Below are 22,423 nucleotides of genomic sequence, written 5' to 3'. Positions count from 1 at the left end.
GTTAAAGACACCACTCTTAAAAACACCCAAATTTATCCCGTTTCCATGCTAGGGTTATTTATCTAAGGAGTACACCACCAAGACAAAAGACTTTTTAGACAGACCTGACTGGACAAGAAGCCATGACCTTCCCCAGCCCAACAATGACACCAGATGTGAAGGATGACTGGTCCTACAGCCCCATGACATGCTCTTCAGAACGAGGCAGCCTGCCGGACCCCTCGAGGCTGGTCTGGCCCCACATGGCGGACTCCTGCTCTCAGACTCAAAGCATGCTGCGGCCAGTACCCAGGCGCCACCTGCCCTTGGGAGGGCTGGGTGTGGCACGGGGACAGAGACAGGCAAGCTCATGCATGGGTTAGTATCACAGAGGGCAGTACCATCACCACATACAGAGTACCTGGGAATAACCTACTTTGAGGGCTCAAATGCAGATAGGTCTTCTGCCTTGGGCTTGAGGCTAAACCAGCAAAATAAAATGAAGAAAAACAAAAACATACCCTGTGATATCAACAATGCCACATGTGCCATTTGCAAAATGCTCAGACAGGCCTGAAATTGTGACAAGTGACTTCATTTGTTTTTATGGCTCGGAAACAGGTCTTTCCAGGTTTCAGCACTCCAGGTGCCCGTGGCTGAGGGCCCAGCTCGCTGCAGCAGCGGCAGAGATGAGCCGGCTTCTGGTGCCCACATGAGTCGGTGGGGGCAGGGTGGGGTCTGAGGAAGCTCCTCCGAGGGCTGACTGGCTCCCTGGCCCCATCACTATCTAACTCTCTGCTCACTGGCTCAGGCCTCGCTGTAGCTCCCCTTTTGCTGTTTAATAATTTGGTTTTGGAAGGGAAACCCAGTAACTTACAGAAGCCAGAGGAAAGAAGAATGTGCAATATGGAAAGGTCTTTCCTTCTAGGTTATGCTATTAAAAGGAATTCTCTATCCGGTGCCAACACAAATGCAGTCAAGAGAAAGAATTCGGTTGCTCCCGACTGTCTCATCAACGATGGCAGGTGGACACAGATCTCTTAGAGTTTTCAGATACAGCTTAACCACTGACAACAGAGATTCCTTAAACCGGAAGACCATTTTAAAGACTAAGGTAAAGAGCAAAGAATTAAGCATATCTAAACTATTATTAACTAGACTCAATGAACAGTCTTATCTTAATGGCACCTATTTTACAGGTGTTAACCTGATCCTGGGCTATCAGTTTGGAGCAGACATCAACTGGCAAGAGAGGACCTTTCTGGTTTGCCCAACATAAGAGAAATATACTCTGGGGCTGACATTTAAGTATGGAACTTAACTTCCTCTAAAATGCTGAAACCTCAAAATGTAAATGGAGAAAGATATGAACTGTTAGCAACATAAATTAAGTCATCTTTTAAAGCATTAAGGTTCTTCTAGATACATCCTTTTAGGTGTGAAAAAAGTTAAAAACTCAGAATTTGGTTTCTAAATCAAGAACAGAATTTTATAGTCCTTGCCACTTAAAAACACAAAGAAACTAGAGGGAGAGTCCCCTCTCAACAGCCTCCTTTTCATTTTGCTTTCTCATTAAGTAAGGCAGCTCCCTGGGCATAACTCCCCTTGGCCTAAAAGACAGAACTGCTTTACTGCTAAATGATGGATCAAAACCCATCCCGTAACAGTGATTCATTTCATCCGAGCTTTTAACACAAGCTCCCCTTCCATAAAGCCAATGGGTTCACAGTCACTGGCAGATTAAATTTCCTTTCTGGCATGAGTCAAAAAATTTCCTCAAGTAAGTACACATAAAAAAATGACAACAGTTTAATGATTCGGCTACTGAGAAAACCAAATGCCAACCTCACATTTCATTAATGACTATCTTGATCAGCAAAAGACAAGAGACTTAGTACCTTTTTAATGGTATTGTGCTTGCTGCTGGTGCCACTCCGGTCGGAGTTCTCGTTGTGCAGAATATCCAAGGCCGTCTCCCTCTCTTTGAGTTTCAAGGCCTCGATCTCAGTCTTGAGCTCATTGAGCTGCTCCTGCAGATGCTTGCTCTTCTCCATATACTCCACTCTGCCAGCAAGGGGATACTGTGTATCACGGCTTTGGCAAACAGCAAGACCTATGAGAATTGAGATGCTCCAGACCAACAAGCTGCTCAGGGTGGGATCCAGGGTCTGAAGCCTGGGGTTCACGTCTCTACTCTGCCGCTCACAGGTCGTGGGAGCTTGGGCCAGTCACTTAACTGCTCTGACTGAATCCGTTTCCCCACCCATAAAATAGGGATAATGACCCCAGGGCTGTGTAAGAAAGCCCTCTGGAAACTCCCATAAAGTGCTCCACAAATACCAGTTCTAACAGACAGCTCTCAGTTCTGTACAAAAAACAACACATGAAGCAAGCCTCCTGGCATCCAAAACAATCTCGTCTCAACCCTTCTCGAGAAGTAATTCCATTCAAGAGACCTCCTCTCATAGGCCGTGGCCACACCCCACTTGTTTGGGGACATCATCTCCTAAAGATGACAGAAGCTCACTCAGCCAACACCAGGAAGAAAAAGATCTGCACTATCTCACCTGCAAGTAGATACACACTGTCTCTGTGATGAAAACCTGGAAACCATCCTGAAAGTGTCCAACTACAAGGGCATGGCCAGGCAAACCATGCAACACAAATGCTAAGGAACATTCTGTAGCGATTCCCATGGCTTCATGTGTACGGGTCATAAGTAAGAAAACACAAGCTATAAAAAAGCAGGACACAGAACAGGATATGGCCTCATCCTGATCATAATCACGTAACATTGGGGATGCCTGGACAGTGGTGAAAGGCTGGGAGGGGAACTCAGACAGCAGATACCACGGACAGAAGATACCATGGACAGAGACTCTGGCTCACTGGCTACTTATCTATACCCTCAGTATGCGAGCCAAAGAGACACAGAGCCCGACTCATGGTTGCTCGTGCTGGGCTCCAAGGAGACTTTCCCAAGAGGGTTATCCAAGGATGCTCCACAAGGTGAAGGCACACAGGCTGTAGAGTCAGACAGGCGAAGGGCTGAACCCCAGGTCTGTGCCTCATCAGCTCCAGGATGCTGGATGAGTTCTTTAGATGCTCTAAATCTGGGTTCTCATTTATAAACGGGAACGCTAAAACCTACCTTTGATGTCAGTTTGCTGTTATTTGTGCGAATGAAGTGAGTAAAAGCTGAAAAACCCTGATGTCCAGGCACTCAGTACATGGCAGCTATGTGATTGTTCTCTCGCAAGCCATGGCATAGCTGGGCGATTTCCCTACGGCTCTGAATTAGGGGAGCTCGGTTAAACAGTCTCTGGAGTGGGACGCCTTTTCATCTCGGATCCACTTCCACTGACCACAAAATGAAGGAAGAAGAAAACTCAGCAGCAGCTGCTGTGAACAGGCGTGCTGGGCTCAGCTCAGTGCTGCTGCATGCGAGGGCTGGCTCAGCTTGGCTGTTGCCCCACCTGTTTGCTTTCCTCAGCCTCGAGCCTGAGCTTCTCTCCCACCTTCATTCTAGTCAGGGGAATCACCACAAATCTCAGCCGCCAGAGAACACAACTAGGAAACGTGTTCTATTACCAATTTAGAACATTATCACATGCTCTGTCACCACGTGGACAGCAGTCTGGCTGACTTGGGGACCCCTGACAATCAATCCTTTATATTTATACTTTATACTTTAGGGGAAGTTTTGAGCCACTATAAACTCCAGGTCACCAATCACATGTCATTTTTGTCCTGGAAGGAATGCTGGTCTGTTGTCCTTCATTTCTGTTTAGGAAATTCTTCCTCCAGTGGCTAAGTACAGAGCAAATCTTTGCAGGAGCTGGCGACAGGCTGCTGTGTCAACCCTCCACTTTCCCCAGATAAGACAGACTCACTCTAGCTCACCAGCTGCCCGAGCAGGGCATGAGGGAGGCTGAAGGAGGCCACATACTTTTCTTTCTCTATCTCCATGGAAAGCCGCTTCATGTCAGTATCCTTGAAGTCGAAAGACAGGCTGTCACCAATGAGGTTGAAGCTTGTTATGTCAGGAGGCAATGGTGCTGGAATTGGGTTCATGGGCTATGAATGAGAAATCGCTGATTAGGAGGTTCGGGTTCTACAAGAACAGAAGGGCACTGCTGTGTTAACCAGTGACCCTCCAACAGCCACAAAGGCAGTGGGCACAGCAAGGGCCCTGTCTCCCAGCACCACCACGACCTCCCATCACACTTGTCACCCCCGTGACTCCTCTCTTCAATCTTTCTACACTCGCTGCTGCCAGGTGACCGGCCCCAAAGATGCCAAATCCAGGCAAATCATTCCGTTCCCTTCAAGCCTTTAACCATTCTTCATGCTCAGCCAAACTCAACACAACACCCACTCACTTCTTCATGGAGGAAACACCCAGGCCCCATGCTAGGAGCTGGAAACACAGAACAAGACAGCTCCCTGGCTCAGAGCAGCTGAGTCTTGTTCAGCAAACAGATGCATTTGTAGACCATCACAATTAAACAGGTAAACACTGTAGCCAGGGAGTGAACAGAGGCCGAGAAAGCTGGAGAAGGTATGCTAGAAGAGATGCTGCCTCTGCTGGCATCAGAGGACATGCCAGAGAAGGCTTGCCAGGCAAGAGGCTGGCCCCAGGCTAGGCAGAGAGAGCTCAGCGAGAATGCTGAGTGCCTGCAGTGCCAGTGTGGGGAGGCGGGTGGGAGACTGGAGCAGACCATAAAGAGCTCCCCTGTCTGCTGAGGAGTTTGGATTTGGAAGATCAAGCCAGGGTGTGGCTTGAAGCATAGGGTGAAGCAATTAGATTTGTTCTGAGGACTTTCTCACCCCAGAACAAAAAGTCATCTGAAATACTGCCCCAACCTACTTCTCCAGCTTCTTCCACCATTTGCCCCACAAAACCGTAAATGATAGCATTTATTACTCCTTGGGACCACTCTGCTGTCCCATCTCTGCTTCTTTGCCTAAACCACGCCTCCTCTCTACACTACCATCTCCCTTCCAAGGCCCTTCTCAAATACTATGATTTCTCACCAAAGCCTTTCTAGATCCCTCTTGGCCAGATGACAACTCTTTGCTGTGCGTTAATGTTGTGTTTCCAGTTCGTAATGGCACTACTCTAACTCCACCCCGTAAAAGAATCCTTTTTGGCTATATCTTCATCTTTCTACTGTTGGCAAGTTTCCTGAGGGCAGGATCTGCCTCTATTTCACTCTTGGATCCTTTACTGAGCCTAGGACAGCGTCTGGGAATGAGCAGAGGCTCAGCGATTGCATCTGAGACAATAACAAGGCCTGAGGCAGACTGTCTGCGTGGGTATTAAACGTGTGAAGGTGGTACTGAGAGGGAGCTTCTGGGGTACTAGAACACTCTGTTTTCTGATCTGAGTGTTGGGTACATGGGTGTGTTGAGTGTGTGAAAATTCATCAAGCTGTATAGCTACAATTTGGACACTTCTCTGTATGTATGTTACGCTTCATAAAAATGTCCGAAAAGATGAGTGCCAGGCGCTGCAAGACCTGAGGGGACACGCAGGGACGACCTCTGTGGAGAGCCTCAGAAAGGGAAATCTGACCCCACAGCTCTATTCATGAGAATTTGTTCTACTATATCCACATGGATGTGCAAAGATTTGTGTTCAGAGATGTTCAGTGCAGTTTTGTTCATAAGTGCAAAAGAAAACAGACTAAATATCCATCCACAGGGGACTGGCTAGATGAATTACGATCCTCCATACAACGGAATATGATTAAAAGGCTGATATGGATGATCACCTCCAGGATTGATTTACTTATTGTTAGAAAAGTATATAAAGTTTGCTGCAATGTATATTTTCAAAACACACACATCTTGGACATCCAGCCCAGATGAGCCCTTACATGACTCCAGTCCAGCTGCCATCTGCCCGCAACCACCTCAGAGACCCCAAGGACAGACCATTGGCCCAACCAACCCACCAAGCCACGAGAGAGAATAACACATGGTGGTTTTGAGCTACATAGAGGGCTTGGGGTGGCTCGTCACACAGCAACAGATAACAAGAACAGATGACAAGAGCAAAGTGTTCACATTTCCCTCCATCTCAAACCCTGAGCTTATGCCTCTGTTGCCTGCGCCTCTTTGCCACATGCATATCTTTGCGGTGTGTGTGAAGGTGCAGTGCATGTGTTTGTGCTGTGTGCACACTGGCATGCTTGCCTAGAATACTCTATTGTTGCTTTCCCACCTGGCTAGTTCTGACTCACCCTTCAAGAGTCAGCTCAGACGCATCCTGAGCCTCACCTGGTCCTCCACGCTGGGCTAAGGTCTCCCCTAGGCATCTGTGCACCTTGTCTGTACAAAGGCTCTGCATCTGCCTAGTATTATGTAGAACAGAAGAGATGTGCAAAAATATTTGCTGAACTGAACACAGAGAGGAAAGGAAGGGAAGAGGCTTCCCAATTCATTTTGTGATCCTATTTAATCAAAGTCTGTCTCCCTGTCCCAAAATTGAGGTTGGAAGCTGGTTCGTGCATGGCAGTAGTTCACTCCAAGTATATGGGCTATCCTTGCCCAGAACTACAATTATGGGATGTGGTATATACTGGTAGTCGAAGGTTACATTCACTGTGGCCTTAAGAGGCTAGAGAGCAAATCGTCTTGATGATAACTTGGGACTCTCTTACTTACCTAGAATAAGAAGAACATTTCAGAGCTGGAAAAGGCCCTGTTGCCTGTTATCTCTTAAATCAGAGAGGTGACTAACTAGCCCAAGGTCAAATGGCAGACCAGGTGTTCTACCCAGTCCCTAACTGTAGGCTCTCTGCATCACTCACTGCACCATGCATTTGCCTGAACAGTCACCCTGAAGGCGCCCGGCTGGAAGGGAAGGGAAGGTTATGAAGTCTGAAGCAGCCACAGGCTGGCGGCCCCCTGCCCAGACTCACTGGGTATGTGGGCTTGGTGGTGATTTCCAGGAGCTTTTGCTTGGCTCTTCGCTCGGCCTCACGGGCTTCCTGCAGGTCCTGCTTCAGCTGATCTGCCTCCTTGGCCCTGCCAAGAAAGGAGGAGCTGTCAGCTCCCCTGAAGATGACAGGTGGAGGAGAGAGATCCCTCTTCCCCCTTACATCTGCAGAGAGGAGGGACCTGGGATAACCCTGAAGATGGCACCAGAACAAGCAAACAAGGATGGTGGAGGGTGGGGGGGACAGTTACATGAAATCAGAACTTACAAAGCAAGGACAACATTCCCAGGTATTGTTCGTTTAAACAGAGCCAAACACTGTGGAGAATGTGCCAGTGTTTATCTGAAGGCTGCAGGACCAGAACAATCCAGAGCCTAGAATAGTCTTTGAAAAGTACAGACTACAGTTCCATCCTTCAACCTGGTCATGAGCTGAGGCCTTCTGGCCACAGAGAGGATCCTGGCCCTTCCCTCCCATCTGCTTCAGGAGCCTTAGCACAAGGATGGGCTGCAGGGAAGAGGGTGCCTCGTTTCTACATTAAAGGTAAATAGCTGCTGTCTCCCCACAGGCCCCCTAAACAAAAAGGGGAAAGAACGGCATATTTTAAATGTAAGAAGAGCCTCCTTATACCTACTCAGCTAACAACAGCCTGTGGACAGGCCCAATGGTTTTCCTACCAACACGGCTATCAGAGGACAGGGGCTTATCACAAGGGCAGATGCATGAGCAGAGGTCCACTCGACAAGAGACTGGGTTCCTGAGTCCTTCTGCAGGCTCCAGCCCCAAAACCTGATTAAGTACCAGTCTGCACGCCCCTGCCCCAGAAGATGGAGAAGCAGCCTGAGGACAGCTGCAGTCAAGCTCTGCCTCAGGGCAGGGTAGGACCGAGCAGCCCCTCGCCCAGGACTCCCACCCTCTCCCATCTCTGACCTCCTCTCCGACTCCTCAGCCATCTTCAGCGCCAGCACCTCGGCCTCCAGCACCTTCTGCTCCATCAGGCGCTTTTCTTCCTCGGTCCGAATGGCTGTGGCTTTGATGCGCTGCATTTCCTGTTCGGCCTCTGCGGCCTTCTGTGCCAGGAGTTTTGCCTCCTCCTCAGTGATTTGGGCCTTTTCTGCCAACAGGTCAGCCGTCTCCTCAGACCGCATCTGGGGACAAGAGCACTGTCAGCTGGAACGGGGATCACACGCCTGTTATCCCACCTGGATCTGGCCTCAGACACTCAGGTCAGCAAGAAGCAGAGTCTCAGACTCCCTGGGGCCCTGCCACTGAGTGTCCCCTCAGATGACATTCTGGCAACAGATGACAAGACACATCCCTCAACTTTTCAGAAGTGCCCTTCCGGTTGCATCCACGGGGAGCAACAAGAAAGCTCCTTTTTCACATACCCACTTGAGCTGAGGCTTGCTTTATGAGGGAGAAAAGCAACTTAGCTCTATTCTTCTTTCCCTTTAAATCGGTGGTTCAAAACCAGAGAAGAATTTGCACCCTGGGGGACATACAATTATGTCTGGAGATATTTCTGATCATCGCAAATGGGGGGGTGAGGTGGTGCTACAGCTGTCTGGTGGGCAGAGGCCAGAGACACTGCTAAACATCCTCAATGCACAGGACAGCTCCACCCACAAAGGATGATCTGGCCCCAGTGTCAGCAGTGCCAGGGCTGAGGAGCCCTACTCTACAGGCAGCCCACGGTGAAAGTGGACTTTGGCTGCACATGAACTCAACCTAAGTCTGCTTCAGCCAACACAGGTGGAAAGAAAAGGCACGGAATTTTTTTTTTAAGCTGATATAAAGGGTCAAAGCAAATGTCGCTAATTTGTGGTCCTCAGGAGGCCTAACTTCAGAAAACTAAGCAAGTCCCCAAAGAGCCTCCTGGGACCCGGACTCCTCGAAAATCACCAGTGCTTCGTTGGCCATTGTTGCTTCTTCCTTCATCTGCAGCAGCCTCCTCTCCAGCTCGTCCCTCGTGCGTTCAGCCTCCTCCCTCATCTGCTTCTCTCGAGCAAGGCGCTGCCGCTCCATCTGCGGGGAAGGAGAGCAGTCAGAGTCACAGGGCTCACGACCTCTGGTGCAGAGATCCAAGAATGCTCCCCTTTGGAGACCCTCGTTTTCCCTTTACAGGTAGCCAGTGTCATTCTTGCCGCCACTACCCTCTGTCCTTCTAAACCAGCTGTAGAGTTGAAAGCTCTGTTCCTTGAAAAACCATCTAGTGGTGAATGAACAAACAAACGACAAAAAACCAAGCCCTGTCTCTACCTGGATCGAAGGAGGCATTCTCACACACTGTGCTGAAACTGCCACCTTGCCAATATCCCTTTTTGTTGGGAGACCGCACGTGGCTCTGCCCTGTGGCTGACAGGACACAATGCAGGTTCCTTCTCCCTGAGAGGGAGCCCCAGAAACAGACAGCTTTCTCGTCTGGTTGGACGAGCCATCTCACCATTTCTGATCCACACAGACCCCTCCCACATCTCTACTTTCATCAACAATAGCTCCACTCTTGCCCCTGACCCACAGAGAAGATGGAATCATTTTGTGTGATGCATCAGTGGCTCAAACATTGTATTGCACAGGGGGAAGCTGCTGCAGCAGCCACAGCACAGACTCTCATAGCCTCACAGGGAGGCAACTCCTGAGCCAGGCCTGCAAGAGGGAGCCAGGCAGGGAGCACACACTCCCCCGTCCTTAAGGCACCAGTACAAAGCAGCCACCACCTCCCTTGCCTTCTGGATCACTGTATTAATTGGACCACATGCTGAGCTTAATAAGGAGAACAAGCACAGGACAAGTGCTATTCTCTGTGATCCTAGGGTACTAACTGAGTTCGGAAAGCAGAACCCAGAAGTGTCCACTGCACTATTTTCTTCCTTAAATAATTACAGCACATTTAACTACTTATTTCTTGATTCAATCTTCTCCCAAACAAAAGATTTCTACGACTGTTGCTTTTTCTAAATACTAAGATAAAAAAAAAAAAATCATTGGGACTCGAAGGAATAATGCAAAGACAAGCAATAAAATAGCATAAATTCTTCTTCAATTTTTCTCTTGCAGGTCAATGAAAAGCTTAGCCAATTTGTTCTCCAATTTCCATCATATTACGATTTCCATTAGGTGGATTACTCTATCTCCATTATTCTCTGCTTGAAAAAAGTGCAGCTATTCCCTTCTGTTCCCAGCACTGCACTCTCCCTGCGACCTCCACCCCAATTAAAAGGGACCTCCTGTCTGCAAAGTAGTTTAAGCTTACAAAGACTTTCAGGTACACTGTGTCCTTTGATCCGAGACAGAGAAGAGGTATCATTAGCTCCACTTGACAGATGAAAACACTGAGCTCTGGAAGGTAAGCCATTCGCTAACATCACATACTAAGTTTCACACCTGGCTCCAAGGTCAGTGTCTGTGCTCCTGGGCCAAAGGAGCCTGCGGTTTGCAGAGGCCAGGGACGTGTCTCTGCTGTTCTACAGGCGGTGCAGGTCTGGGGTGTGTTCACGCTATTCTCTGCCACAGCCCAGAGGCCTAGACGCTCCTTGCCGTTTTCAGATCTCTCACTTCTAAGCTTTGCCCCTCTGAAAGAGGTCAAAGAGGGCTCTTCTTCAAGTTACCACCGTGACCCCAGGCTGGCTCAGGAGCATTTCTTTGTCCAGCAAAATCCATTTCACCACCCGAAAGCATCTAAACAGCACATCTATGGCCCACTGTCTCAGAAAGTAGAGAGACGGAGAGCTGAAAGCACATGGGATCAAACTGCACATTTCATTCTAAGTCTCAGGGCTGGGAGCCAGCCTCGCCGGAGTCCCCAAATCAGAGAGCTGCACACAGACTAATTATTACACCTCTGGGCCACCAAGTCCTGAGGGCAGCAGTCTGCAGTTGCTGCCACTCTATCTAGTGCTTCATCCAAAGCCACAATTGATATCCTCAGCAGCGAGGCTCAGATTAGTTGTGTGTATTTCAGTGAGTCAAAAAGGTCTGTGAGTAGAAAACAATGATGCAGACCGTCCGGTCTGCTGACGTGCTCCCAGCACCTCCCGCTGCGGGCGATGTGCTGCCTGGGCTGACCTGCAGTGGGAGGTGCGGCCGGAGTCTAATTAGCGTTCCAGCAGCAAGCAGTGAAATGCCTCCATGCATTCTATCACCATCTAATTAGGAAAGGGGAAGGCTGGGCAAAGCAGACAGGCAGGCAAAAAGAAAGCAAGCCAGCTAGATGGACAAGAGGTGCATGGCTGGATGGATCCATGCAGGCTTGGCTATCTCTTCCCAAATCTGCATTCACCACACTTCACTTACTTCACCTAAGTGGAGAAACAACGAGAGACGTTGCTTTTAGATATGCTATTACAGTTTATTCCTCATTTCCAGAGCTGACACCCCGCCAGTTGGGCATCAGCCAATAAAGATGCAACAGAGATAAAATAAGAGCAGGCATATCCATGGCCAAACGACTCCTTTCAGTACACGACCACCCCCTACCTTCCCTCCCAGGCCAAGACCCACCGCTCCCTAACAACAGCAGTTCACTCAGTCTTGCTCACCTGCTTTCTAGCCTTCTCCTCCCTGGCCTGGGCTTTCATCTGCTGAACTTCCAAAGAATCAGCCTTCCTTCTCCTCATAAAAAGGTCATGGTTCCCAATACATAGCTGGAGAATCTGTGGCCACAGAAACAAGAGAAATGTTAAGCCCACAAATTTACTTCACTGCCTACCAGCTCACCAGCACCACAGCATCTTGGTCTGAGGGCTCTTGCGGGCAGTAAGAAACCTGAGAGGAGAGCATGGAGGGAAACACCAAAGCCCTACCAACGGCCTTGCGTGCTCTCGGCTCTGGAGACAAGCAAAACAAGGGAGGCTCAGGTACGCCAGGGCCAAAAACCACAGAGAAGAGACACTGACGATGCTTCAGCATGTCTTCCGGATGCACCTCCCTCTCCTAAGTCAGGAGGTGGCTCTGCAGGTCAGGGAGGAGAGGAAAGTGCATTCAATAGTTTGGGCTATTCACATGGAAAAAAGTAAATTGGATCGCTCCCTCACACCACCTGTACAAATAAACTCTAGAAGGATGAAAGACTTAAATGTGAAGATCAAGTCCTTGAAATTTTAGAGGATAATATGGAAGAATATCTTTATGATATAAGATAAGGAAAGATGTCAAGCAAGACACAAAAACCACCAACGATTAAGGAAAAGATGTATACATTAGTGAACCTTGAAATTAAAAATTTTTTGTTAAGACATTATAAAAAAAGAGGAAAAATATGCCACAAACTGGAAGAAGATATAACCAAAAAGAAAACAACTAACCCAAGAGAAAAAAAGCCAGAAGACATGAAACAAGCATTTGACAGAAGAGACAACAAGATTGGTCAATAAACATACAAAAAGATGTTCAACTTCATTAGTAAATATAAAGATGCAAATTAATATGACACTGAGATACCATTTTATATGCACAAGATTGGCAAAAATTTAAAAAAAGGCTGATAATACAATTGTTGAGGATATAAAGCAAAAGAAAGTCTCATCCACCACTATTGGATCCGTAAATTAATTCACCTTCTGTGGAAAACAACATGGCATCATCTTGAATTTGGACACACACTACAGCCCTGCCTGCACTTGTAGGGCTATGTGTATATATTCTTTAAACTCTAAAGACACTATTGCCCATGCACACCAGGAGGCAGATTCAAGAATGTTTGTAACAGCCTTTTTAAAATGGCAAAGAAGTGGAAAGCACTTAATTGTCCATTAATAGAAGAATGAAAAAATACACACACATACACCTCCATATAATGGAATATAATACAGCAGTGAAAATGAAGGGGTCATATCTTTAAGAATCAACATAGACAAATCTCAAAAAATAATGTGTAAAAAAAACAAGCGATGAAAGAGTACAGTTAACAGCACTTAATGTCAAAAAAATACAAAACTTAATAGTATATTTGTCTTGCCACTCAAGAAATGAAATTCTGATGAAAAGCAAGAGGATAGTCAGCACACAGCACTGAACAGTGATCTTCCTCAGGGAGGGCAGGGACCTGCAGGGTGCTAACATGAGGGGTTTCAAAAGTACTGCAAGTGTGCTATCTGGATAGTGGGCACATAGCTATTTATTTTTGTCACTCTATATCTCAGACGTAATTATATTATCCTTTTATATATACGAAGTACTTCAATAAAAATAATTTTAAAAAGTTCCTCATCACAAAATTTAGGTTTACTCTTTCGGTTAAGAGAAGAGTTTTTCAAGGCCTATTGGAAAAGTGTGTATCAAGTGAGCTATCACCTTACAAGATGCCATTCTCGTTTTCTTTCAAAAAGGCCATTCAAATTCTCAGAAAAACTACAGTTATCAGTAATAAAAACCAGGATCTGAACTTACCAGCTTATTAACACGAAGCTTTGAGGAGTTAAATTTGAAGACATCAATTTTCTTATCCAATGGTTTAATAGTAAACTGAAAGAAGGAAGCAGAAAACAGTTTCAGTCTGACAGCCTAGAACGTTACCACCAACTGGGAGAACCCAAAACAGCAGCAACCACATTGACAGAGATCCAGCACTCGGCTTTGCCTTGTCCTGGCTTCCTGGTGCCCAGGCACTAAATCACAGTGAATTATAAGTTTCTGTGGGGTGCCACACCTGGGGCTGTGGGAGTTCAGGATCCTGGAAGATATGCTCTCAGCACCACCTTAGGCTTGGAAACCTGAAATAAGAACCCTTGATGGGCCCGACCTTGAGGCCAACACCGCAGTGTCTAAGGCACGATCCTGCCTTCAGGAAGCTCACAACCTAGCTGGAACTGGACTAACAACAGTCAATCACTCAAGAAATGACATCATATATTAGTGCCTCATTGGTGGCACAAATCACTAACGTCCTGAGGGTTCAGAGTAGGTCTAGCAGAAGTAGGAGGGGAGTAAGCTGGTCTTAGACAAAGAATATGACAGAGAAGTTACAAGGTAGGATGGAGGGGCATTCTGGACAGGGCAAGGAAGAGAAATAAGGCAGAGGTGGGGAAATGAGCACTGTGTATTTGTGCGTGTGTATGTGTGGGACATTTTTAACTCTTTGATGACTAAGACGATACCATAGGTTTAGACTGGGAGGAAGGCAGGGGTGGGCTGGGGTGGTGAGGTGGGCTGGGGGTGGACTGTCAGAAGGGTTTAGATTTGATGTGGCAGCACACACAGAGTGATCACTCCAGGTTTCTGAACATGCAGATTATTTGATGAAATCTGTTAACAGAAGGAATAAAGTGTAAAAGAATGAACTAGAGTAGAAGAGGAAAACAGTTCCTGAAGTCAAAGAAGAGAGAAAGTTAATGGTAAGGATAGGGTGGCAGCTCACTAGGAGAACCAAGGCCAGACCTTTAAGCAGGGAAGCATATTAAGAACAAATGGCAACTGATGTTCCCAACCATTCCTGATGAGGCCAGCAGATCCTAGATCGCAAAGATGCCCTTAAAAAATGGATATCCATTCCCAAGAAAGACTTGCTAAGCAGATAACTATGTTTGGGAAGTTTTATTCTTGGATACTTCTTTCACATGTTATATTGTCCAACAAGGGGTTAGCACACAGAGGACAGAAAACGATCATTTCTTTAGCTTTTGGTCAAGTTAACTTAGAAGCAGTATTGTTCTTGTGTAGGCTGCTATTTGTGAATTTCGTGAGCTTATTTTTGGCCTTGCTGTCAAACCCCAGAGCTGTCAGTGGGAAACCACAAGTAGTGGGGAAACCACAGGCTCTGCGCCATGCCAGGGCGCACACAAAGAATCAATGGATCACTTAAAATAAACCAACATTTCTGTTTTGACAGCATGGCTGTCATGCATAACTACCAAGACGACTTCCCATTATGTCAAGTCAGCTTGGCGTCCTCTTGCAGTGAGAGTTATTGACATGATGGAACATGACGGCGCCTTGCCACAGGAGAGGGGACATTAGAGTTTATTGTGTCAGGCTGTACTAGGGGAGACTTTAATCCTTGGGTTCTGTGAAGAACGAGTGTTTTGGGAGCCTTTAGCACTCAAATTTGTGGATGTGCGGTAAACAGACTTTATGAAATTAGAGATGAAAAACTGCTGTACCGTGGCACACCTACTGGTTTAAGTCATGGGGAGCTTTCAACTGAAGTACTTTAAAAAAGAAATACCTAAATGCTCATCTCCTGGGCTCTTTACAAAAATTCGAAAGCCAGAATGTTTTGAATTAAGAAACTCAATCTGTCTCATCAAACATGGCTGAGCAGATCTCAACCACGTGTTGGAAACCAGGGGCCTGATGTTCCTTTCCCGGAGTTGCTACGAGAAAAGAGGAAACAGGAAATCTGCTCAGGGGTGGGGGCTTTGCAGACAACAACATGAGCTGTCACTGCTACTCCACACTTGGCGTCCCGGCTGTGCAGGCACCAGCGGGTGCCTGAGCACGTCTCGGCCTGCTCTCTCTGCCTGGTGCCCTGTGTTCTCAGGGCTCATCCTCTGCTATTCCCCTCACTGATCACAGGTTACTTGATCCCTCTGCATCTCTGCCTCCTGACGTGACACAGAGACAACCAAATCACGGCCCCTCCTCTTTCAGCAGTGTTTTCGTGAGGACCAAACCAGAGAGTGGGGGTTAAAGTGCTTGTAAGTGGAAAAGCACTGTATTACCATCCTCCTCACCATCGCTCCCTTCCACGACAGTTGTGCGTTACAGCAGCTGAAGTGCTACCTGACTAACTTCTTTGAGGGCTGAGAGCGGATTTTCTGTATCTTTGTTTCCCCCACGAAACCTAAGACAAAGCAGATGCTCAACGATTCCTTTAAAATTAACGATGAATGAATGAATGAATGAACACAGGATTACAGCATCTGGGAAAGGGCACCACCCTATATAGAAATATCTGAATTCTATTTAGAGTGTTCATCTAAATTATTCACACTTTATTCTCAAATTCTTGTAAGCAGGTTAGCCTGATACCCTTATTTATATCATTGCTGAGCGATACACACACACACACATTACGTATGGATATATATATATTTCCCCATCACATGTATCAAGCACTGGACACAGACAGAGGGTTTAATATATACCACATTTAAAATACAAAGAAAATTTCTCAACAGAAATAGAAAGCCAAGCAATAAGAAAATGTTACTTTCAGGTTTGTTTACTGTTCCTTGGGGTTTAGTCCTGACAAGCGGAGCTTCCCAGCCTCTTGTTAGTCAGCAGGGGGGTTTAGTGACACTATTTGAAAACAGGATGCCCGTACTGTTCTATAAATACTATAAAAACCAACAACCAAAAACCCAAAGCCTGAGAATTAAAGGATTTTACTGATAGCAAGAAGGAGTCTGGCTGGGGATGCTCCAGCAAGGAGGAGAGATGGGGAAAGCCCTTCTGCTGGACCACTGGTGCATCTGCTGTATACACATGTCCTACCTCCTTGTCGCTGTACGAGATGTTTCGGATTTCATTCCAGGGGAAGGAGATCTTGGGGGTCAGCCTGTTCTCAGGGTCATAGATGTGAAGCCCCAGAGCATCCACTCCAAGCAGCAGTTCTGTGCCCTTTTTATTCTGTAGATTCGATAAACAACAGCCACTGTCAGCTCCAGCTGATGTTTGGGATTTGATTCAGCTTCCCAAAGAACCTGGCACACACTGTTATATGTGACAAGGTTCAACAGGTCCCAACAGAAGTCACAGCTGTCTTGTAACCCAGGGGGCCTCCAGCTTCCTCAACTGGGGCAGACAGAGGGAAAACTGTACTGTTCTTGTAACTCATGTGTCCCACAGAGGGATCACTGTAGGCTTCTGTCACTGGCTTGATGGCTAATGTAGCAGCAATCTAAGCGTTGTTATCTCTAATTAAATAACCAGGTTACCGTGGATGTAGAATAAAAACCCATAGGATTAAACATTAATTATGTTAAAAGAAAAGGCTGTTGGACTACCAGAGAAAAAATTCTAAGTGCTGGGATCAGATGGTCTTATTTTATGTTAAAACGTACTCTCAATGTGATACAGCAAGAATAGTAAAATGTTAACTGTAGAATTTAGGTAGTGGGTATATATGGGTATTGTCTGTAAAATTCTTTCGACTTTCTTGCATATTTGAAACTTTTTATAATAAACTGCTGGAAAAAATATATCAAAATAAATTGTATACAAATTATACCTCAATAGAGCTATTTAAAAATTTAACAGATTAACTCTACATGCGCTATACCACTGACAGCGGTCCTGGTCAGCAGTCATGGCAGCCAGAGGGCAAAGTGCCCAGGGCCCTCATGTCACTGACCCAGCTGTGGACCTGGAGGCCACATCCTCACGCCTGCGCTGTGGACCAGCCCTTGTAGGATGGTGGAAGTATGCTCCCTGCACAAGGACCCACAGCACCTGACCTCCTGCTGACAAGGAAATTGAATAAGACTCAGGGGCAGGAAAACAGATCTGTGAAAGGAGGAGGTGGTTGGACTGTGATGAGAAGTACCAATCTCACAGCAGGAATCACGTGGAGAAGTGAGAGTGAGTGTTTCAAGACAAATCTTTTACTCCTGCTAACACTCCGAAGTCAGGGGCTATCATCAAACCACGAGAGAGATTCCTCCGCTTGTCTGCAAAGCTCTTAAAACTACTGCATTAACACTTTGTACTTTCAAATGAGGCTGTGTACTTTCAAAATCTATGGCACATTTTGGAAAACGAGATATTTCATTATGTTTCTGACTACTTAGTTTAACGTTTGAAAAGAAGTACGGCCCACGTGATAATCCTTCACCCTCCTTTGAGGATGTTATTGTCTCCCTATCCCTGTCCTTGTCAACTACACACATGCTGGCACCCTAACCCATCATCACTGGGACAAGGGATCACAGGGGTTTTTTTTAATTCCAAGACTTGACATTTTTCTTTATCTTTTATTTTTTTATTAGGCATTCGGTCCACCAATCACCACCCATTTTTCATAGCTCCTTTCATGTCTCATATCGAACAAAATCATGCACTACTTAACCATTACATTCATGCACACCAGATTCTGTCTTCACTTCAAATTCTCCTGCTCATAAATAAATAACTCAGAAACAAATATTCCCATCACAAATTTCAACATTTCCAGTTTAAAAAAAGCAGGGGGTTCCACCCTCTACTTCCTATCGTTATGACTCCAACAACACTTCTAGAAAATAAACAGAGAAAGGTGGGGATTCAAGCAGCTCCTTTTAAACTGTTCTAAGCCCATATCTTCCTTAGTTAATGGTGCAGTTTCAGGAATTTCAACAAAAAAGACACTAAAGGGGCCAGCCCCGTGGCCGAGTGGTTAAGTTTGCGCGCTCTGCTTCGGTGGCCCAGGGTTTCGCCAGTTTGAATACTGGGCGTGGACATGGTACCACTAGTCAAGCCATGCAGAGGCAGCATCCCACATGCCCCAACTGGAAGGACCCACAACTAAAAATACACAACTATGTACTGGGGGGCTTTGGGAGAAAAAGGGAAAATAAAATCTTTAAAAAAAAAAAAAGACTAAAATATCCACTGTGCAATATAAGAAACACACACACAACAGAATATTGTAGTCTGACTACTCTAGAAATATTTCCTAATAAGATACTGTTTTTGAGGATTGCAGAATACACTCTTCTGGAATCTAGGAGGTAGGCATGTGGGGGAAGAACAGTTGTGTTAACAAAATCTCAGAAATGTGTCAAATGCCTGATCTTAAAGAAACCAAACAATTAGCAAATATGAATTAATGAAACTTTAGAAAAGAACCATCTGCATTATTATGGAAAATCTTTTAGGCACTTTACTATATGAAATAATATAACTCGTCAGTGTGGCTTATTTTATGCAAAGCAATCCATTAAAAAAAATCTATTTAGAAAACAAATAAACAGAAAGCTATCCTAGAATATTTAAAATGTTTCAATTTACCCAGATTTAATACAAAATTTATGGGAACCCAAAAAAGGAAAGAAAATCCTAATTATGATAATAAAGGTGGACCACCGTGGACGGCTGTTTTAGCAGCTACTCATCCGCAGTTTGGAAGCAGCAATGAAATACTTTAATCACAAGAATTCCTTTGGAAGGAGCTACCTAGGCAGTACACCCAGCAGCGGACCCTCGGGAGAAAGACGCTGGAAAGGCCAGATTGAAATAAATGCCTGTCTGGTGCAGAAGCAGCGTGCTCCCAGAGGACAGTGGACTATTAACGGTTTGAATAGAAAACCAATTAGCCTGCTAGTGAGAACAAAAGTCCCCACCCAAACAAATCAGTAATCTATAAAAGCAGTTTTACTTTCCTTGTGCCCTGGGGGAAGAAAGTATTTACAGGTGCTCCCTGTGGGCTGAGATCTCAGAGAGCCAGAAATAATCAAATGTTACTCTCAGAGCATTCAAACAGGTTTCTGCGGAGCCAGGACCAGGCCCAAGTCCCCGGAGGCTCAAGTGACACACAATTACCTAGGATCTAATTGAAGTCCAAAAATAGAAAATAAGGCTATAAGACCTTCTCCCCTACCTCTTCTCTTCTTTACCACTGAACCGTTGAAGAGCCTACCACCCCAGAATGAGGAAGTAACCCATTTTAGCAGTCTGCCCTGATTCAGGCTGTGTTTCTACACAGGGAACTTGGAGAGGCTTCAACACACCCGGATTGCAAAGTAGTTCACACCGTACATCTCCAGGTCTTGAGCTATCTTCAAATATTCCATTTCAGCTTCATCCCTGTGAGAAGAATGAAAGACACTGTCACTGGGGGGCAGGCACACGCCAAGCTGACCGTTCGAACCTGCCAGAAGATGCAAGCCAGAGCAGATACCAGCAAAGCTCTTCCCAACCCCAAGTCTATCAAACACACCGAGGTCAAGCAGAATTTCCCGTTCCCATAAAAACAAGAGAGCAGATTCATTACAGTGTCTCTTAGCTTCAATTTCACGCTTTGCCCTTGGTAAACAGTGACACCCATCTCAAGCAATTCAAGAAAAGCACGTGGTATGTTATCTTCTCCTCTCAAATGGATTTTGATGCTCAAATTTCATTTAAGTTGTTGCTTTATAAATGTGTACTTCCTTCCCCTAGAAGGTTTTGGTAATGAAACAACTCTCTCTGCAGGAGAGCTACCTTCCTGATTTTGTTTCTTTGGATGTTGTTGGAGGTGAGGGCAAGAGCTATCTGGGCTGTAAAACCAAAGCCGGGTTACCCACTTCTAAGTTACGAGTCAAATTTAAAGCAAGCTCCTGAAGCAGTAATGACTTGCAGAAAACTCCCAAATAGGTATGTTATCAAAATATTTTAACTCAGGGCCGGCCCGGTGGCAGAGCGGTTAAGTTCATGCGTTCCGCTTCTCGGCCCGGGGTTCTCCGGTTCAGATCCCAGGTGCGGACATGGCACTGCTTGGTAAAAGCCATGCTGTGGTAGGCGTCCCACGTATAAAGCAGAGGAAGATGGGCACGGCTGTTAGCCCTGGGCCAGTCTTCCCCAGCAAGAAGAGGATTGGCAGTAGTTAGCTCAGGGCTAATCTTCCTCAAAAAAAAAAATTTTTAACTCAAGTTTCCCTATGATCTTGTCTTCTTCCTTCTCTCTGATCTCAAAATGCTCTCAAATGAATTTAAACAACTCAACCTGAGAGAATACCAAATACTGGCAAGTGGGTAGAGTAACTAGAAAAAACACACAAGGCTGATGTAAATTAGTACAATTACTCTGAAAAATTGTTTGAGATTATTTACAAGAGAAAAAAACAGGAGAAGACCTAACAACCTAAAGGCCCATCAATAGTAGAATAGAGAAATAATTTGTGGTTTATTAATACAAGGGAATTCCACATACCAATGAAAATAGAAAAACAACTACTACATGCCACAAACCCAAATCTCACAACATGATGCTGAGTAAAGGACGTGAGACACAAAATATAGAAACTGTCCGACTGCATTTATATAAAGTTTAAGACAGGCAACACTAGTCTATGGAGTGAGAAATCAGGACAGTGGTTACCTTTGGGGAGTGAGGAGGAGGAGTGGTGGGGGGTCATGTGATATTTTGTCACCTCGTGTTACACGGTGTTTTCACTTTGTGATAATTTATCCAGCAGTAAGTATACTTATGACTTGTCCACTTTTTGGTATATATGTTAAAAATTTTTAAAAGTTAAAAAAAAATAAGCATGTGATAAGAAGTTGACTTAAAGAAGAGAAAAAAATTTTCAAGGCTGATGAAAAGATCAATTCCTAAAATGATCAGGGAAATGCTAATTAATACTTAATACAAATTTTCACCTGTCAAAATGCAAAATGATCAGATCCTTTCATTCAGCAACTCTTCTAAGGAATCTACCCTTAGAACTACTCATACAATTATGAGTGGTCGAGCGGTTAAGTTCGAGCGCTCCACTTTGGCGACCCAAGGTTTCACCAGTTCGAATTCCGGGCACGGACATGGCACTGCTCATCAAGCCAAGCTGAGGCGGCATCCCAAATGCCACAACTAGAAGGACCCACAACTAAAAATACACAACTATGTACTAGGGGCTTTGGGGAGAAAAAGGAAAAATAAAATCTTAAAAAAAGAAAAAGAAAAAAATACATCAAGAAATGTAAACCGATTATGAAGCAGCCTCACCTGGCTCGGCCTCGGTGCTCTGCGTACCAGGCTGTAATTCTCTCCTCCCACATTTCTGGAGTCATTTGATATAGATTTATTACCTACCAAAAAATAGAGCAAAATAAAAAACCCATAGACAAAGAAAGTTTTGGTACCGTTTTCCATTTTTATAATTATGCATCATTTTTACAAAACAGCAAAGCTATTTTTAAAAAGCCACATACAGAGATGGGTGTGTAAACAAACATCATTCAATCTGAGTCACAACTCGGAAAGCTGAACCACTACTCAGACCCAGGTGTACCCCTTGCCTGACAGCGGCCCCTCTTTCCTGGGCTGTACATCCAGAGGAGGGGCTCAGTCAGGAGCAGTGTTCACTAATCTTGGGCCACGCAGCTGAGGCAGGCTGTGCGTGCTGCTGCCTTTGCCTGCACAGGAGCCATCAAAGGAGCAGGGAAAGTCAGGGAAAGGTGAGGAGCAGGACTTTATTACACATGACAGATGAGTGGAGCTATAAAATAAGAAGCAGGAAAAGGGAGGGAGGGCCTGCTTCTGCGGCTAATGAACAAGATGAACAACACCAAGGATTAAAAACTACAATACCCACCCCCAACCGATCTCCTCTATCCACCCCTCATAGCTGCAAACAGCTCAATTCCCCAGCCTGAACACGTGCTGCTCCACGCTCCTCCCTGGGAATCAGTGCAGCTCACCCACCTTTCAGAAACAACAATGGACAAGCCATGCTAGTGCTGGCAACCCCAAACTGATTCCACGAACTTTTGCATTTTAATTCTCTTAACAGAGATTCCACACTTTTCATTCAAGATTGGTTACAAAATATTTATAAAAATGTTCTTGCCGTGTATTTCCAATATTCCTTCAGGTCCTTCAGTTAG

At 45.6% G+C, this 22,423-nt stretch overlaps 1 protein-coding gene across 5 annotated transcripts in view; it reads right to left on the bottom strand.

Moving 5' to 3' along the window:
* Positions 1–22,423, bottom strand: part of NF2 (NF2, moesin-ezrin-radixin like (MERLIN) tumor suppressor) — a 76,293-nt gene that overhangs the window by 15,302 nt on the left and 38,568 nt on the right. For 4 of the 5 annotated variants that reach the window (XR_006885276.1, XR_006885278.1, XR_006885277.1 and 1 more), the window contains exons 6-15: positions 21,543–21,625; positions 19,571–19,646; positions 16,359–16,493; positions 13,314–13,388; positions 11,465–11,578; positions 8,829–8,951; positions 7,857–8,074; positions 6,909–7,014; positions 3,929–4,056; positions 1,878–2,043 (exon numbers count right to left, since the gene is read on the bottom strand). Coding sequence is in view for 2 of the 5 variants with exons in the window: in XM_046639451.1 (XP_046495407.1) it covers positions 1,878–2,043; positions 3,929–4,056; positions 6,909–7,014; positions 7,857–8,074; positions 8,829–8,951; positions 11,465–11,578; positions 13,314–13,388; positions 16,359–16,493; positions 19,571–19,646; positions 21,543–21,625 (1,224 nt within the window). In the remaining 3 variants the exon portion in view is untranslated. Of the gene's footprint in view, positions 1–415; positions 461–1,877; positions 2,044–3,928; positions 4,057–6,908; positions 7,015–7,856; positions 8,075–8,828; positions 8,952–11,464; positions 11,579–13,313; positions 13,389–16,358; positions 16,494–19,570; positions 19,647–21,542; positions 21,626–22,423 lie in introns of all 5 variants that reach the window. The other variant, XM_046639452.1, reaches the window with a different exon arrangement.

The sequence above is a fragment of the Equus quagga genome, chromosome 15 (genome assembly GCF_021613505.1).
Source record: "Equus quagga isolate Etosha38 chromosome 15, UCLA_HA_Equagga_1.0, whole genome shotgun sequence".
Classification (NCBI taxonomy): Eukaryota; Metazoa; Chordata; class Mammalia; order Perissodactyla; family Equidae; genus Equus; species Equus quagga.
Note: the sequence above shows the minus strand (reverse complement) of the source record. Positions and strands in the feature narration are given on the sequence as shown.